Raw genomic sequence first — 18597 nt, forward strand, 5'->3', positions numbered from 1 at the left:
TTTATTTCCTTAGTCATAAGTCGGAAGTATTTACTTTCTTTAAAGATTTTCATAAAAAGATTCAAAATCAATTTCAAAATAACATCTATTTTAAGATCTGATTCCGGTGACGAATACTTATCTCATGAATTTCAAAACTATTTAACCCAAAATGGCATTTGCCATCAAAAGTCATGTCCTATGACTCCTCAACAAAATGGCCTAGCGGAGAGGAAACATAGGTACATTATAGAAACCGCTAGAACATTACTTGTGTCTAAAAATATTCCAAAGAAGTTTTGGGTCGAAGCCGTTCTTACCTCAACCTATCTAATCAATAGAATGCCCTCTTCTAAGTTAAAAAATGTTTCTCCCTATGAGAAACTCTTTAAGTTTTCACCCGATTTTAATCGTCTTCGTATTTTTTATTGCAAATGTTTTGTCCTACTTCATAAAAGGGATAAGTTATCTCCAAAAGCACTTGAATGTGTATTTTTCGGATATGGTGAAAATAAAAAAGGGTATAGATGTTATGATTTTAAGAATGATAAACTATATGTTTCAAAAGATGTAACTTTTCTAGAAGAAGAAAACGGTTTCGATAAAATAGAAGAGACAAATGAAATTGATTATATATTCTTATATGATCTTATTGATGACATACAAGAAGATTCCCTTGAAAAAATAGATGATACTCATGAGGTATCCCCTCTTGACATAACACTCTCCAATGATAGTGATTCAAATACAAATGTTCATGATAGTAATGCCAATATAAATGTTTACTCAAGAAGAAATCAAGAAAAACCTATTAGTGCCCTCGAAAAATACTCTCAAGTCTCTGAATCCACTGAGGAACCACAAGTTAGGCATTCTTCTAGAATATCAATACCCCCAAATAGGTTTGTATCCTATGATTCCTTAACTCCCAATTATCGGGCATGTTTGATAACCCTACATTCTTATTTTGAACTGGCTCACTATAATCAAGCTAAATCTATACCTCATTGGGTTGAAGTCATGCAAGTTGAACTAAATGCTTTAAAAAAGGCCAATACCGGGGAAATAGTTAATTTACCCTCACACAAAAAACCTATTGGTTGTCGCTGGGTCTTCAAAGTTAAAACTAAAAGCGATGGCTCTTTAGAACGATATAAAGCCATATTAGTTGCTAAGGGGTACTCCCAAGAGTATGGCATTGATTACGAAGAAACATTCGCTCCTGTAGCTCGAATGACTAGTGTCAGAACCTTAATAGTTGTCGCATCAACCAAAAAATGGCCTATTTATCAACTTGACGTAAAAAATGCTTTTTTAAATGGAAGTTTAAGTGAAGAAGTTTATATGGATCCGCCACCCGGAATAAATATTAAGCAAGGTCAAACACTTCGGCTTTTAAAGGCATTATATGGTCTTAAACAAGCCCTAAAGCTTGGTATGATCGTTTTAGTGATATCATGATAAAATTAGGATTTCATTCTTGTTATACTGACACTGCTCTTTTTGTTAAAAATACAGGTTCTAGTATCGTAATTTTGTTGTTTTATGTTGATGATATGATTATCACTGGGAATGATCAAAATAATATTATTAATGTTAAAAATATGTTAAAAGATAATTTTGATATGTCTGATTTAGGTTTTCTCAGATATTTTCTTGGAATTGAGGTTGCATATTCTCCTAGAGAATATATTTTGTCACAGATGAAGCTTGCTGCAGATATATGCTCTAAGTCTGGGATTTCTGATGATAAGAAGGTAGAGACTCCCGAGGTTATTAATGTCAAATTGCGATTAGAGGATGGGGTTCTTCTGGAAGATCCCACACCTTACAGACAACTCATTGGGTCTCTTACTTATTTGACCATCACCAGACCAGACACTCATGCGGTTCACTCAATCAGTCAATTTCAGCATGCTCCTACAACTGTGCATATGAGTGTTGTTCTCCGAATCATCCGCTACATTCAGAATACCATCAATAAAGGGTTATTTCTATCCTCCTCTTCTTCCTTGAATCTTCTTGCTTATATTGATGCAGATTGGGGAGGTAATCCCAATGATCGAGTCTCAACTATTGGTTTTGTGTCTTTTTAGGGGACTCGTTGATTGCCTGGCGATGCAAGAAGCAGCAGAAAGTTTCACTATCATCCACGGAAGCTGAGTACCGGGCGATGGCAACCACGACAATGGAACTTGTATGGCTTCGCAGTTTGCTTAAGGACATGGGAGTTGATATTACTGAAGCTTCAAAGCTATGTTGCGACAACAAGAGTGTCATCTATATTGCGAGCAATCATACTTTCCATGAACGTACAAAACATATCGAAATGGATTGCCACTATGTTCGTGACGAATTCTTACGAGGAACTATTGCTCTGTCATATGTCACTTCAGAATATCAGTTGGCGGACTTCTTCACTAAAGCTCTTTCGGCTCCTCGCTTCATGTTTCTTCTTGGCAAACTTTCCGTCATTCCCCCGTAAAGTTTGAGGGGGGGTGTTAAAATGTATCTAATATATATATATATACATATATATATACTGTATATTACATCAATACCCGATAGGGGTATTTCTGTAATTTCACATAGCTGTTTTAGAAAACAACTATTTATTTTTTTGTCCAAATGTAATTATTTATTTTTTGTTTTTTTAATTCTTTTTATTTCGTTTTTTGAGGACCTAAAGGGGCTCCAACATAGAGTCGTTGGAGCCCCCAACGGTCACAAATGTGACCGTTGGGGGCTCCCAACGACTCCATGGGAGCCCCCTTTTGGCTCTCCTTTTGAGGCCCTTTGGCCCTCCTTTTTCCTCCTCTTCCTCTTGTATAAATAGGGGTGAACCCCTTGTGTATTTTTATCTTTGGAGAGCTTCTCTCTCTTTTCAATAAGAGGCTTTGTATATTGTTGCCTTCTTAAAGGATTGTGCTTGTATTGTCCCTTCGTGGACTTGTGATATTGTCTCTTTTGTTCATTGTTATAAGTGCTTGTATGCACTCTTTATATTTCCGCAATATCTTATTACAATAAGCACTTACAATACCCACTAATGAACAAACAAAAGAGGTAACACCCAAACCCACAAGAGACAACACAACATAAAAATATAAATGTCTCTTATTGAAAAAGAGAGAGAACTCTCAAGAGTGAAAAATACAAGAGGGGTTCACCCCTATATATACACAAAAGAAGGAGAGGAGGGATGGCCTTATGGCCTTAAAAGAAGAGCCACCTAGGGGCTCCCCATGGAGTCGTTGGGAGCCCCCAACGGTCACAAATGTGACCGTTGGGGGCCCCATCGACTCCATGGTGGGGCCCCTTTTATGTGACCAAAAAAACAAAAAGAAAAAGAAAAAAATAAAGTGTAAAAAGAATTACAAAAATAAAGGAAAATAACAAGTACCCCTATCGGGTACTTGTGAAATGACTAAAATACCCCTATTGGGCATATTAGATAATTCATATATATATATATATATAATATATGGATTACATGTATTTTAACATCTTCTCCAGCCCATCTAGAGCTCTATAAATAGATCAAAAAAAGGGGAAGAAAGAGAAATAAAAAGGAAAAAAAGAGAGGAAGAGAGAGAAAAAGAGAGGAAGAAGAAGAAGGCTACCTTCTTCAATCATCCGTAGTTTTCACCATTAATCTTGTTTCTTTTTCGATTTACGATAAAGGTATGGGTCTTTCTCTTATTTCGAATGAGAAAAAGAACATGGATTTGATTTCCATGCAACTTTTTGATGAAAATCCATGAAAATAGTGTTTATATGGATGTTTTCTCAAAAAACACATGGAGGATGATTCATGGATCTTCCTCCATGGTTGTATTGTTGATTCTTTTCATCTTTTCGAAAATAAAATTTTTGTACATGCTTGTTATTTGTTAAAACAGAAATTTATTTCATGATAACTATAGCTTGTTACATGCTTGTTTTATGGTAGTTTTGATGTTTCATGAATATCTTATTGAATAAACATTTGGATGGTGGTTTATTGCTAGATTTAAATTCTGCATATGCATGCATATCACTTGAGAAATCTGAATATGCACATGATCTTAATTTGTGAATAAGTACATGCATGTAGGCTTGGAGTGTGTGTTGGTATGTGCATGCAAAAAGCTAAGTTGCATAGTATATTTTTATGCATAGGAAAATATATAATTTATGTAAACCTGTCCATGCATGTATGAACTGAATTTTTGCATGCTTAAAGTGTCGTCACATGCATTTAACATTAGGGTTCTTGGTCCAGCAACCAGACCAGTCGAGCTCGGCTCGTCTGGCCAGGTTTGGCCAGACCCGGCAGAGCCATGACAGGCCTGCCAGGTTCAGCTGGGCTGTGTTCTTTTTGGCAACACAGGGATTTGATCCACACTGGCTGCAGCACACTGTGTGGAACCTCCTGTGTCACTTCTTCTTGCTGAGTCCAACCCTGCTCAGCTTGCAGTAGTCTGAGCCCTAGATAAGCTACTGGTTGATGAACACTTAGCAGAACTAGTTGCTGCCCATGGGGCTGTGATTCCTCTTGTTGGTCTTCTGTTTGATAATAATTGTATGCTTCACGAGGTTGTGGCCAAGGCACTTGTGAAGTTAGGAAAAAGGCAGACCTGCTTGTAAAATGGACATGGTAAAAACTGGAGTTATTGAGAATGTTTTTGATATCCTTCCAGAGGCACCTGATTTTCCTATGTGCTCTGTTTGCAGGACTCTTTCGTATATTAGCAAACTATGCAAGCATTGCAAAGGGCTCTTATGCTCAAAAGTAGTGGAGCCTCTCTTTTTTTTTCATTATTATCATGTGTCGATTTTAGCCCGAAAGCGCTGCATAGTGCCTTGCAGGTTCACTAACCAACGGGGGCCTTATGTTCTGGGCAGCAATCTGTAAAAAAAAGAAACTGCAATATTTCCTGTGCACTGTGGTCTGGGCAGACCTGCCTAGTGCAGCCAGGCCTCGTCAGGACTGTTTTTGACAGGCCTGACTTGGGCCTGCAGGGCCCAGCCCAGTGGGCTCGGCTGGGGCAGCGATCTGTTTTCAAAAAAAGGAAAAAAAACAGCTATTTTGAAACGAAAGTTTTTGAAATAAAAATTTTGTTTCTCCCTTGTGTTGTGGACAGGCGGGTGGCCTGTTTGGGTTCAGCTGGGTTGGGCTGAACCCTAGTCGATGGTGTCGACAAGGCTTGATGAGCCAACTTCAAAAAAAAATCATATTCAACACTGGATGTTATTTAAATCTGGAATTAGACATTTAGAATGCATGTTCAACTTCCAAATTTTGGTTATGTACATGTACGTGGGTTTGAATACATGTAAATGAAAATGTTTTGAATTGATGTAACATGCTTAAGTATTATACTATATAGAATTTTGTTCAAGTGCATGTGCATACATGAAATTGATGCGTGTTTCACATGTACAAGAATGCATGAATGTTCACTTGTTCAAATTAAGTTGATTCATGAATGAAAGCATGTTTGTGGAATGGTTACATGAAAGCACATGTACGTGAACACATGCATATGGATGTTGTATTTCATGCACATTGTTAAGTTACATGAATGTGCATTGAAAGCATGTTGCCATCATTGCATATAATGGCATGTTATGATTTTTGTTTATGGTGCATCGGTGATTAAAATGAATCATCATAGGCCTGGTGAGTCTTGAGCTTTGGTTTTGCTCCTCTTTTATTTATTTCAAATGCATCGCAAAAAATCGCATTAATGTCGTTGCACTGTATTGCACTGTTCTGTGTTTTTCCGAGGGCGGTGATCCCGTGATGGTTTTTGCAGGAGAATATGCGAGTTTATGTCTTTGTTTGCGTACTGAATTTGTAAATTAAAGAATTGATTATTAATAAGCAAGTAAAGATAAAAGAACAGTGTAATATATGTTCTGAGATCTTTCGTCGTTAGAATGAGAATCTTAGAGTTTCAGTTTTAGGGGACCACGAGAATAAAAAACTCTGTGTGCGCTATTGTTACCCCTTGACCCGATATTGAGATTTTTTCTCCTGGCTATAGTTTTAGGGAGAGTCTGCCAATTTACCTGAGGGTGGTGTGTAGACACAGTTGTTTTTGTATACCAAGAAAGTGACTCTATTGAATGTGGAAGTCCCTAGTGTCCCGACATTAGATGTGCAGGTCTAATGTTTCGAAGGTGATTCGATCGAGGACTAAGTTTAGAACCCAGTAATAAAATACAACGTGTGTGCTAAGTTACCTTGGGAACCCTACTTGACCTCGAAAATATCTACCCATTTGGTGTATCTACGGGCAACAGTAATAAAAAGAGAAACTTAAATTATATGCATTCTAATAGGAGCATGCATATAAAAAGAAAACTTGATTAAAGATAATAAAGTATTCATGCATGTACACAGACATTATGCATTTTTTCTGTTATGCATTAGATCATGTATATTTACTTGCTTCTCTACTTGACCTGTATATACTTACCTTGCATGGTTGAATGCATGATTTTATATCCTATTGCATGCTGTGAGATCTAAATGTTTATATGAACCATGTTCTTATTGCAATAGTATTACAGAATTCTTTGGATTTTGACACCCTACTTTTGTGGTTTTTTGCAGCCTCAGGAAATCAGTGAAGTGACTCGCTTCTAAAAGATTTGCGAGTGCTACATGTTTGCTAGACAACTTTACAGATGGACAGCGTAGCTCTGCTTTTCTTTCTTTTTCGTTACATTTAATTGTCCATGCACTCTAATTTTTTTATGCAATTGTCTCGAAACTATTCTTACTTATTTAATAAAATTTAGCTTGTTATGGTGTGGATGATAAGTGTAAAATCCCTTGTGGTCGGTTGAGTTATCCAATTGTATGTGGAAGTGTAAAGGCCCCTGGTCTCTGAGAATATTTTCGCAATGTTTTAAAAAAAATCTGTCCTTTTTCTTGGGTATTAGTTGGGATCGTTACACCAGGTGGTTACAGGACTTGGCCCCGAGTACAGTATGTTTACAACTATATATGCTTAAGCAGTTGACAGATTAACTTGCAGCTAATAGGGAGTCCTATTCCAGATGAGGACATAATGATGCAGAAGGTTCGAGGACTTCACCCTGAGTATAGTATGTTTATAGCTATGCATGTTTGTCACATCCCAATGCCTAAGTATGATGAATTGAGGATCATGTTACTTGATTTTGAATCCAAGTTTAAGTTGTCCAATGCTAACAAGAGTGATGATTCTGCTCATAGGCATCCAACTCAAGGTCATTGTTTCATCCTAGAAGTCACGCAAGACGTGCTAGAAGTCACGCAAGACGTGCTAGAGGAGGCAGACAAAGGTCATTAAAATAAATGGGTTAGAGGCATGCAAGAGAAAACACACGCCAAAAGCCTCAACGTCTTATTCCACACAAGAAATGTACAAGGGTAGGCCCTCTTTATTGGGCTACAAAGACTACAAAGAAAAAGTAGAAAATGGCTAAAATGACCTTAACATGTACACTATATGACTAAAACATCCTGCCTACACATATATAGAGAAATGTACATAACAAATATATAAATACCAATTATGTCCTTAACCACACTTAACCAACTATTTTCACAAAAGGTACTGACAAAATCAAGACGGTTGTGGTAATGGTATTCTTCCTACTCCCACCAATTTCAACCCAAGTACCATATGCCAAATATGTGGTAAGAAAAGGCATACCGATTTCAATTGTTTCAGGAGATATGTTCCCACTAATCGGCCTTTGACAGTTGCACCACCACCGTGTTTTATAGCTATGATGGGCCTACCCGGCCTGCACTCTACTGCTCCTATTTTATTTGTTTGTGGTCAGTGTCCTTATGCAGCCGCTTATGTAGGCTCATAGATCGAATTTTAGGATGTTGATTTGTTGGGTGCAACATTTAGCTCGGTTGGTATGCCCCATAATCCTACTGGCAATCCAGTAAAAAATTTAAAAAAACATACAAAATATGTAAAAAACTACTAAAATTAATAACAAACATGTATACAACATAATATCAATCAACAATAAGCAATAGACAAATAATTTTTCTTAGGTGCTCATTTTGTCTGGACCTCCAGCCACAGGAGAACCAGGAACGGGGAGCGCTCCCCCTTTTTCCGTCCGCCTCTTAACATGTTGTCGAACACTGTAAAGCAATTATATTACATAAAAACAATCAAATAGATAACTTGTATGCTTACAGATTAAATATGAATTAAGTATTCATATATGTATATATATAATTATATATATAATATAAACACATAATATTGTAAATGTATAATATATGTTTATGATATGTTAATATATATATATACAATTACACAGAAAACATATATGTGTGTGCAACTGCACATCAAACCGAGAGACTACCTCGGCTAGGCCGCCTAGATTCTGCCTTTGACAACTAAGCATGGGGGTGAAAGGAGGAGGAAGTAGAAAAAAATATGATAAAAAACATAAAAGAAGAAAATGAGAGAATAAAAAAAGAAAGCTTTTGGGGTGGGAGTTATTCTTCTTCGTATGTGGATCTGGACCCAAACTATATATATATATATATATATATATATATATATAGCTGTGTCCCCATACCAGTACCCATGTGACATAGATAGTAAGTATGGCAGGCAGCACAAAAGTAACAACCCAATAAGGACACAAGTTATATCCTAGAAACACCAATCCTCATGGATCTTATCTATAAATATCAGATCCTCAGTTTGAAATATTCTTGTCAATGGCCAAAAAAAATATAAAAATAGCATTATTGCAGATATAATAAGAAACTCCTTGCATTGTTGTTGCCAAACTGCCCATCGTGTTTTTAGCATTCACCATCATGATACAACATACTATTTTTCATCTTTTGTGTGTGGCCCAGGGGGTAATAAAAAGTTATACCACTCTGAAATCTTCTTGCAACTCCTTCAAATGATCTGACCAGAGCAGAACATATGTTTGGTAGCTTCCCATACCCTGCAACATAATACACATCTTCTGCACAAATGAAAGACATGCCCATCCAAATGACTGAGCGTACACATCCCATCTATGGAAGCCACCCAAACAATTCGGCTCTAGGTGAGAAAAATCCTCATATCGTCTTGGCTGGAAAGAGCTCCTTGTTGTGATAGTGCAGCATAACGTGACTTCACAAAAAACTCTCCATCTTCTAGACATTTCTACCTTATCTTTCTCAACCATGGGCTTCCAGCCCCATAAATAATAAATGAGCAGGAACCAATCTAAAGCTCAAATTTTGAAAGTTAATGCTAAGAAAGACCCCGCAGCCACCATTGGACAGAAGTGGAGGATAGCGTGTTAAAAAAAATTTGAAACATGGAGTTTATGGTTGGGCATGTTACTCTTACTCTTATTAAGCATGAGAGGGCCAGCAATTCAACTATTTAAAGTCCACTTTCAACATTCCAGGAAAGGTTGAAAAGATAATTGTCAGATTTTTGCAAACATTCCTTCAGAAAGGGATGGATAGTGAGAGTTTAATTTCTTTGGAGCAAATTACTTTCTCATAAACATTTTCTAATTGAAGGTCCTTTTTTTTCTTTGTGGATGTTCACTATCTTTTCTTTGTGGTCAAAATGTCAAATATGTTTTACTTCTCTTTTCTTTGTGGTCAAAATGTCAAATATGTTTTACTTCTATGCATTTTCTCCAATTCTCTTTTTCAGTATTTTTCTAAGCACATGTTTGGATCACTTTATAAATAGCTCCATACCATTTATACTTATTTTAAATAGAAAATTTTGGTCCTTGTTTGGATCCTTTAATAAATTGCTCCATGCCATTTATTTTAAATAGCAAGTTTTGGTGTTTGGGCCTTCTACTTTATTGTTTTTAATGAGATTTTATAAATTTGGTGAGAAATCATGTGATGTTTTCAAAAATAGGGAAGGACCTTTTTCTTTGTTTTACAATTACTTATTTTCTTACATCCCACCACCATCATGAACATCACCACCACCCACCACCCACCATCATCAACACGATCACCTCATCACCACCATCACCTCACCACCACCACCACCACCATCATCACTACTCATACTTACCACTTTTTCTTTTCATTCTAGTTTAAATGATTGGCAGTCCAAACCAAAGTTGTCAGTCAGGGAAGCGAGAGCAGGAAGCGATTCGAGAAGTGGAAGCATGAAGCGAGGCACTTTCAAAATTTTAAAAAGCGGGAAGCGCAGGACAACTTAGAAGCAAACTAGGAATCGTCTCGAAAGCGACCTAGGAAGCGGACCGAAAGCGAAAAAAGAGAATAAAGAAAGAAAATAAAAACAAAAACAAAAAAAAATGAAAAAAGAAGGGGAAGCAAGCTTCTTCTAAATTGGGAAGCGCGCTTCCCACTTTTTTTAGTGCTTCCCAGCATGTTTCAAAAGCACCACGTTTCACGTTTCTGACGCCCTATGGAGCTTCCGGTAAACCTGGACCAAACATTCACCTGATTAAAAATAAAGGCAACACTTTTCTTTATAAAATGTGATTTAATTTATGCATGTAAACAATAATTAAAAACATATATAAAAGGGGCCTTGGTGTTTGTATCTTTTATTTTTATTTTTTAATGATTTTTTATAAATTTAATCAAAAAACACCTCTGCAGGAGGGACCTACTTTTTTCTTTACTACTAATTTTCTTCCACTCCACCACCACCACTGTCATAACCACCATCACCATTACAACTACAGCCATCACCATCCACCACTACCACCATCACCAACACCAACACCACTATCGTCACCATCACCACCACCACCACAATCACCACTACCACCACCGTCGTCACAACCACCACCATCACTACTACTCACAAATCTCCTTTTCTTCTACATTTTAATTTAAATAGTTGCTTCACTTAATTAAAATTAAAGTCAAGATTCTTCTTTATAAAATGTTATTTAATTTATGTAAATAAACAATAAATAAAAATAGATCCAAACAAGCCCTAAGTTATTTACTTGAAAATATGTTTTTTATAGTATAGGAGTTTATCAATATTCTAGCATTTTACTGTATGGTGCAATTCGTTCAAGCCAAAATTTTATGTCACTCCAATGCATGAAAGAAAACTATTGGCAGTAGTAAAAAAAACAAAATTGCAACAGATAGTAAAAGAATCCACAAGCATTTCCATCATCATGAATTTTGCAGTATATCATTATGAAGTAGGAGAAGCTGCAAAAAAGCATCCCTACAAGGCACTCATAAAATTGACTTGCACCAGTGGAAGTGAATAAATTATAACATAGACAACTTGCAAAATGGATTTCAATCCATTTGTATAATATGCATTTACAAGTATGTGAACATAGGAACCAGCACAATTTTTCATGCACTCAAGCCCATATTAATTTGCAATAATTGTAAAGGAAGTAACACCTTCCACCCAAAAAGAGGTCTTCTAGTGTATGTTGTTTGCAGATGGTATCGTATTTGTTAGCCAAGAGAAAGAAGATGACAATCAAAACTATAAATCTGGAGGAGCTCATTGAAGAAGCAAATGGCTTAAGAAGAACAAAAACAGAATATAACAAAATTTAGCAGGCACACTAGGAAGGAAATGTCATGAAGATGCAAGATCTTGCAATTCAACAATGTAAAAAGGCTTTGAGACTTACAATCCATAGTTGGCAAACCCGGCAATCCGACTCGAAGTCGGATCGGATCGCCCACTAACTGGGCCACTGATCCAGGCCAGTCCTGGTTTAACCAGGATCGGCTAACTCGGCGAGTCTTCTTCTTCTTCCTCCTCTTCTTCTTCTTCTTCTTCCTCTTCCTCAACAATGTAAAAAGGCTTTGAGACTTACAATCCATAGTTGGCAAACCCGGCAATCCGACTCGAAGTCGGATCGGATCGCCCACTAACTGGGCCACCGATCCAGGCCAGTCCTGGTTTAACCAGGATCGGCTAACTCGGCGAGTCATCCTTTCTTCTTCTTCCTCCTCTTCTTCCTCTTCCTCTTCCTCTTCTTCTTCTTCTTCTTCTTCTTCTTCCTTCCTCTTCTTCTTCCTTCTTTTTCTTCCTCTTCTTCTTCGTCTTCTTCTTCTTCTTCCTCTCCTCCTCTTCCTCCTCCTCCTCCTCCTCTTCCTCTTCTTCTTCTTCTACTAGTTTACTTGTTTTATTTCTACTTGTGTAGCTTAATTATTAATATTCATTTCACAATTTTCATTATTGTTTTTATGTATGTGGCTATGTGCAGTTATAAAGCTTATTTATTTTTTATGCAGATACTTTGTAGTTTTTGTTCTTTGATGCTTTTTTCTTCTTCTTCTTCTACTAGTTTACTTGTTTATTTTTTACTTGTTTTATTTCTACTTGTGTAGCTTAATTATTAATATTCATTTCACAATTTTCATTATTGTTCTTATGTATGTGGCTATGTGCAGTTATAAAGCTTATTTATTTTTTATGCAGATACTTTGTAGTTTTTGTTCTTTGATGCTTTGATTTAGTGAATTTGTTGATTGGAGTTTGATTATTTGCATTCACATTGTAGAAAACATATTCTCATTGTAGAAAACATAGTGTTACATTCAATATTTAAAAAAAAACACTAAAAAAATTTAGGTCCTAACCCGTCCAAGTTACCGAGTCGACCCGCGAGTCAAGGGTCAGGCGATCCAAGCCTGAGTCACGAGTTTGCCAACTATGTTATAATCTATTGAAATAAGGTGATGGATATAATAAAAATATTATCAATAGGATTTGTGTTGGCAAGATACAATGGCAACACGGTAATAGAATGTCATGTGATAAATGAATGCCTCTACAATTAAATAGATGAGTTTGCAAAACTGGCATTAAGCAATTAAAAAGTGACAGGACGAAAGAGTGAACGTCGATGTGTATGTTAAGATGGATGTATGAAGTTACGGAAAAGAATAAGATTAAAAATAGACATATCAAAAAATGTTTTTAAGAGCACTACCAATAAGAGAAAAACTTAGACAGTGCCATTTAGAATGGTTTGGAGATGATGTGTGGATACCTATCACAGCACTAATTAGGGAAAAGGAAGATTGATGGAGGCTTGAAAGGAGGCAGTGAGAAGTGATAGAAAAGATTTTAAGCCAACCCCATAGTTGGGATAAGGCTTGATGATGATGATGAATAGGACAATATGAGTCAACTAGCAAGACTCAAGTAGAACCCTATGAAATGGTAAACAAAGGCAATGGAAGGCTTACTGCAAAAATGGAATTTATTTACCTAAGTTCCTTTCTACATAAGTAATCAGCAACCTCTTTAAACTTCTAAACTTGCAGTGGGTTAATCAAGAATACATTTTATGGCATTGTTCTATGGATATAATATGAAAATGTCACAACGCCAATGCTTTGATTAGGAGCTGCTTTTCTCTATAGCACCTACACACATCATCCCAGCTATAGAGGAAACATGAAGGAGAAGGCAACAGCATTCAGGCTACATCTTTCTAAAAGATAATGTGCAAATTTGTCTACATTGCCCACACAAAACAATTCATTATCAATTTAATTGTGCAGACTAACAGGTGCTCGCAATGATCATGCACATGGTAATCTAGAAACCATTAAAAGAAAAAAGTGATCTTTCGTCATTGTAACTTGAAAAAAGAAAAGTTAGAGGTGCTTGCCTTTATATCTCTGATAGAGCTCCTCAAGATGTCTAGAATCAGTCACTGCTCTAATTTGAGGCTGGCTATAGAATAGGTCCAAAGCCCCTTCTAAATGCCAATCACTCGCTTTCAATGCCTGGAGAGCAATCTTTTCACTACGCAAGTAATATCGACAAATGAGCAGGTTTTCAATATCTTCATTGATAATTTAATGATGTTAAAATAAAAAAAAAAAAGGTTCAGCAGTCTTTCCACTACATGAACTTTGAGAATGAGCAAGTCTTCAAGATCCTAATTGATAACTGATGACACTAAAAAGAGAGAAAAGTGTTCTCTCTTGAATTTGAACCGAAGTCCCACTTGGTTAAGATAGTGTGACTCTAACAGTCCGACTATCGTATTCGACCCGTTGACCATAATCTTAATGATATGAAAATGTTTCAAAGTACTCATAAGTTGATCCAAAGTAGAACCAAAATGGCAAGTCTCTATTATGTTAAGCTATCAATTTTACAAAATCAGGAGTATATTTGGAGTTAACAGAAGGGATAAGTGACTCAAAACACGAAATACAGAGGAAGCTGTGAGAAAATTCCAAAATATTAAATGTTCAAATGCTAACATAAAATGAAACGTAACTCAAGGGATGCCAAGACATCAGAAATAAACTACCTATAAAAACAAATGCACTTGAAACGGAGAAACAAAGATCAATCATTAACAAACACAAAGTGCTCCAACATAATGCTAAGGTAAAAACATTAATCAAATATTAATAGTCGCAGTTGGAACAATAGTAGCAATGTTGGAATACAACTAATGACTGGAATTGTGCACAAAAATCTTACCTTGTTCCTGTTATTGCTGTGAATTGCTGGACCTTGTCCTTATGTCCCCTACCCAACTTATGCTGTAAACAAAAATGCATATATGGCGACAAATGTATTAACATTGTAAGCATCAAGATGAAAGGATAAACATAAAGAAAACAACAAGAAAAGAGTTGATATTCTCAAATCGGATTTATATACAATTTGGAACACTAATTTTTTACTTCCTTGGCGAACAAATTCTCTAATCTACTGCCTTTGACTGAGCCTGGTGAAATATGCAAACATGCATCCACCCACACACATACATGCACATGTTCTACTGGCTTTGATTGAGCCTGTTGAAATATGAAAACATGCATTCACCCACACACATACATGCACGTCTATGTCAAAGGGATTCGGCCAGCCAGGTGCCGCACCCACGTCGACGTGACATGATGCAGGTGCGCGTGTGGGTGCGGTCAAACCAACCCTGGGTGTGGTCAACGCACTCAAGGTCATAAATGTCCAATTCTTGGACTTAAAAAAAAAAAGAAGCCCAATGAAATGGTCTGGAAGGGGGATTAGGGCAAAAAAAAATTGCTCTCTCCTCCTGACCCCGACGCGGCGACCCCGACCTCCTCTTCTCCCGACCCCGACCCATCTTTTCCAACACCCCAACGCGGCGACGAGGTATCACTGTCTCCAACCCACCGGCGACGCCTCCTCTCCGTCTCCAACCCATGTATGCATTCTCTCTCTCTCTCAATCGCTCCTTCGATCTCTCTCTCTCTCAATCTCTCCTCTCTGTCTCTAATTCAAGGGTGTAAAGACCATGAATATTCATCTGATATCTTGGGCCCAATTGATTCAGACACCATTCTCTTGAATTTCTTGAGAGATTTCTAAGTTTAGTTTTTTGGGGAAGATCTTGGAACTTGAAAGAAAAGAAGACATGAGGAATTAAAAGAATTCATTGTTTTCTCAAGTTTCAGAAATTCTTGGTGAATACGGCAGTGATGTGATAGTAAATCTTTGTTCGGTTGTATTTGAATGAATCTTGATAGATTTGTATTTTCTTGTTTTCTGAAATCCTAATCGAAATACCATGTGGTATTTGTAGTAGAGCTGGAAATTTTTCTTCTAGAAGAAGCAAATATAATGTAGCCATTTCTCTTTGCCCCATCTTTCATGCAATTTTCAGCCACACGCGCTGCCATGCTTCACATGATTTACTGCATTATGTTCATTTCCTTATTCTGCTTTGGTTATTTCTTCCATTACTCTTTCTTTTTTAAAGTTCCCCCTCTTTTTGCAACCACTGGTAAGGTCAACAACCTCTCTATCCAATCAATATGATATGAGTTTGGTAAGAGGAAGAAGATGCATCTATTTTGTGTTCTTTAATGCAATGATGTCCCAGACATCATAATTAAGAAAAAAAAATTGCATTACCTCATGCTTCTTTTACCACTAATTAAAATTTTTTGATTTAATTATGATGTTAGTTTTTATGAGGAAGAATAGAATTGTAGATTGTTGATTTGATTTATTGCATGCATAATGATTAATTGATTTGATGATATTATGATAATTGTTTTTTATTTCATTAGTGTTACTGTATAATTATATATATATATACCCTCCCGCACCCCCGCACCCAAGTTTTTTTAAAGTGCCGCATTGTTGCACCCGCACCCGCACCCGCACCCATGTGACATAGATGCACATGCACACGCATGGGTACACACACGTGCACACTCTCTCTCACACACACTATCTCACAGATGCATGCCCTCTCACGCAGACACAAGCATGCTCTCTCTCTCACACACACAAAAGCATGAACGCACATGAACCAGGAGCTATGTCACATGGGTGCGGGTGCGGGTGCGGGGATTCGGCACTTCCAAAAAAACCCGGGTGCGGGGTGCGGCAGGGGCAAAAATGTAATATATATATATATATATATATGTTATATATAAAGGGGGTCGGGAATAGGGTTTTTTTTTATTTTGCAGCTGTCAGCACAGCTGTTGTCAGCAGCTGACTCAGCATAAATTTTTTTTTTTTAAAATTCGAGAAGCCCATTTGGGCAATTTTTTTTTTTAAAAAATGGACCTTAATGATCCTGGGTGCGGTCAACGCACCCAGGATCGGGTTGACCGCACCCGGTGTGGCACCTGCGTCGACGCGGGTGCGGCACCCTCCTAGCCGAATCCCTGTGACATAGGCTAATGGAAGAAAGATAGAGCTTGATTTATTGAGCCCACTCATAGACTAGCAATTAATCTACCCTATGCAGTTAACTATGTTAGAAGGGAATACGGTTTTGTTATGTTTATATTAAATATTGCTCAATGATCAAGTTTCAACTTACACTTCCATCAAGCAGTTACTTACATATTAATTAAATATTTTTTTGAATTCCCATTTTAGATAGATCATGGAAAATATAGAAGAAGCAATGCATCTGCATGGCCTTCCAACATTAAACCATATGAAACCATGGACATTCTCTCTAAAGATGTCTTGCCTAAAACACTGGAGGATAAACCAGTTTCTTTTCTAAAAAAAATACCTGCCCAACCCAATTAAAAGGTAAAAAAACCAAGCATTGCCACAGATGATTACAACCACTTATGATGGTTCATTTCAATCTTCACATCCATTTGTTAAATGGATGATGAAGATACACCAAATACATTTTTTAAATAATGAACTGTTCGAACTGAGAGAATCACATCAAAAGCACAACTCCATGCACAGAATAGAGGCCAACACATACAAGAAAACAACTTGGTGATCAGATAGAACGAAATACATGCAATACAAGAGAATATTTTGGTATCCTACATATCAAAATATATCTAGCATGCAGGCCCAGAAGGGCTCCACTCATATGGTAGGGGTGACTAGTGAATGTCACAAAGCTGAAGGGACATTGCAGGTTCAAAACCCACGGATGGGAGTCCCTTGCTGCCAGGCGGAAGCAGGGTGCACTCCTGGTGGGCAAGGGAGACCAGCGGTTTCTACACCAATAAGCTTGCGAGTGAGTAAGGTAGTTTTGCTCGGTTATCCAAAAAAATATACGCATATCTAGCATGTAGTAGCACAGACACCCTGCTGAACCTCTTAAAATATATACCACAATCCCCAAGGGAGAGACTGTCATGGCTCATTTAGTACCCAACAAGCTTCAAATTGAATAACTTGTATGTTATGATAGCTTTCTCAAGAAGCTCAATTCAAATACCTGGAATACAATGGGAAATCCGGGACAACAACTGGGTCCTAGTCTCCAAAACTCACAATCAGAATCATAAAAACTGAGACCACACAATCAAAATCTCATCACAGATCCGAAGATCGAACAAAGAATCAGTTTACCGCATGTTTGCAGTAGCATTCTGAGCACCATCATCGAATGAAACATTGAAAAGCCTAATTACATCTAAAACCAGAAATTCCAGCTAGAAATTCGACCAAATTAACCCACTTTTCCAATTGTCGGGATAACACATGCAACGGATTCACCATTTGAGTCGAAAGATAGGAAGAAACCATTCATTCACATATAAAATGGTATACCAAAATTGACCAACCTAAGAATATGGCAATAAGTCTCAGAAAGACGCCTAATAAAGAGTAAGATGATAAGCAAAACAATACGATTGTGATTCGTACGACAGCTAAAAGAAGAAAACCAAGTAGAGAAGAAACTCACCATCTTTTCTTTTCTTTTCTTTTCTTTTCTTTTCTTTTCTTTTCTTTTCTTTTCTTTTCTTTTCTTTTCTTTGTTGGGTTAGGGTTTCTCTCTCTCTCTCTCTCTCTCTCTCTCTCTCTCTCTCTCTCCAGGCAGACGGGGAAGTGGAAGGAGAGGAGAAGGGGTTTAACCCAATTAGCCGAGAGCGTTTCTGTTTGGAGAGGAGGGGAACTTGAAGAAGAGGGACTAAATCGGCCTCCCTCTCTCTCTTACGTCACTACTTTATCATAGCTCTCTCCCCCCAAAATTCCTACGGATTCACTGCCCGGGACACGCTCCCTTTGGGTTTTGCGTCTCCTACACGAATCTACTTAATAAACTTACCTTTCTTATATTAAAAATCGTAATTCTATTTATGAAATTTTTAAAGCCAGCTTTTGAGTAGGGATGGCAATGGACCGGGGAAGGTGGGGCCGG

At 37.3% G+C, this 18597-nt stretch overlaps 1 protein-coding gene across 1 annotated transcript in view; it reads right to left on the bottom strand.

Moving 5' to 3' along the window:
* LOC149815984 (uncharacterized) overlaps positions 1 to 18282 on the bottom strand; it is a 60807-nt gene extending 42525 nt beyond the window's left edge. The window contains exons 1-3 of the mRNA XM_089988853.1: positions 18142 to 18282; positions 14451 to 14512; positions 13621 to 13757 (exon numbers count right to left, since the gene is read on the bottom strand). Coding sequence (XP_089844979.1) covers positions 13621 to 13757; positions 14451 to 14512; positions 18142 to 18144 — 202 coding nt within the window. The 5' untranslated portion in view covers positions 18145 to 18282. The remainder of the gene's footprint in view (positions 1 to 13620; positions 13758 to 14450; positions 14513 to 18141) is intronic.
* Between the last annotated feature and the right edge of the window lie 315 nt (positions 18283 to 18597).

Source organism: Nuphar pumila, chromosome 15, assembly GCF_984573655.1.
Source record: "Nuphar pumila chromosome 15, dmNupPumi1.hap1.1, whole genome shotgun sequence".
In the NCBI taxonomy this organism is placed as follows: Eukaryota; Viridiplantae; Streptophyta; class Magnoliopsida; order Nymphaeales; family Nymphaeaceae; genus Nuphar; species Nuphar pumila.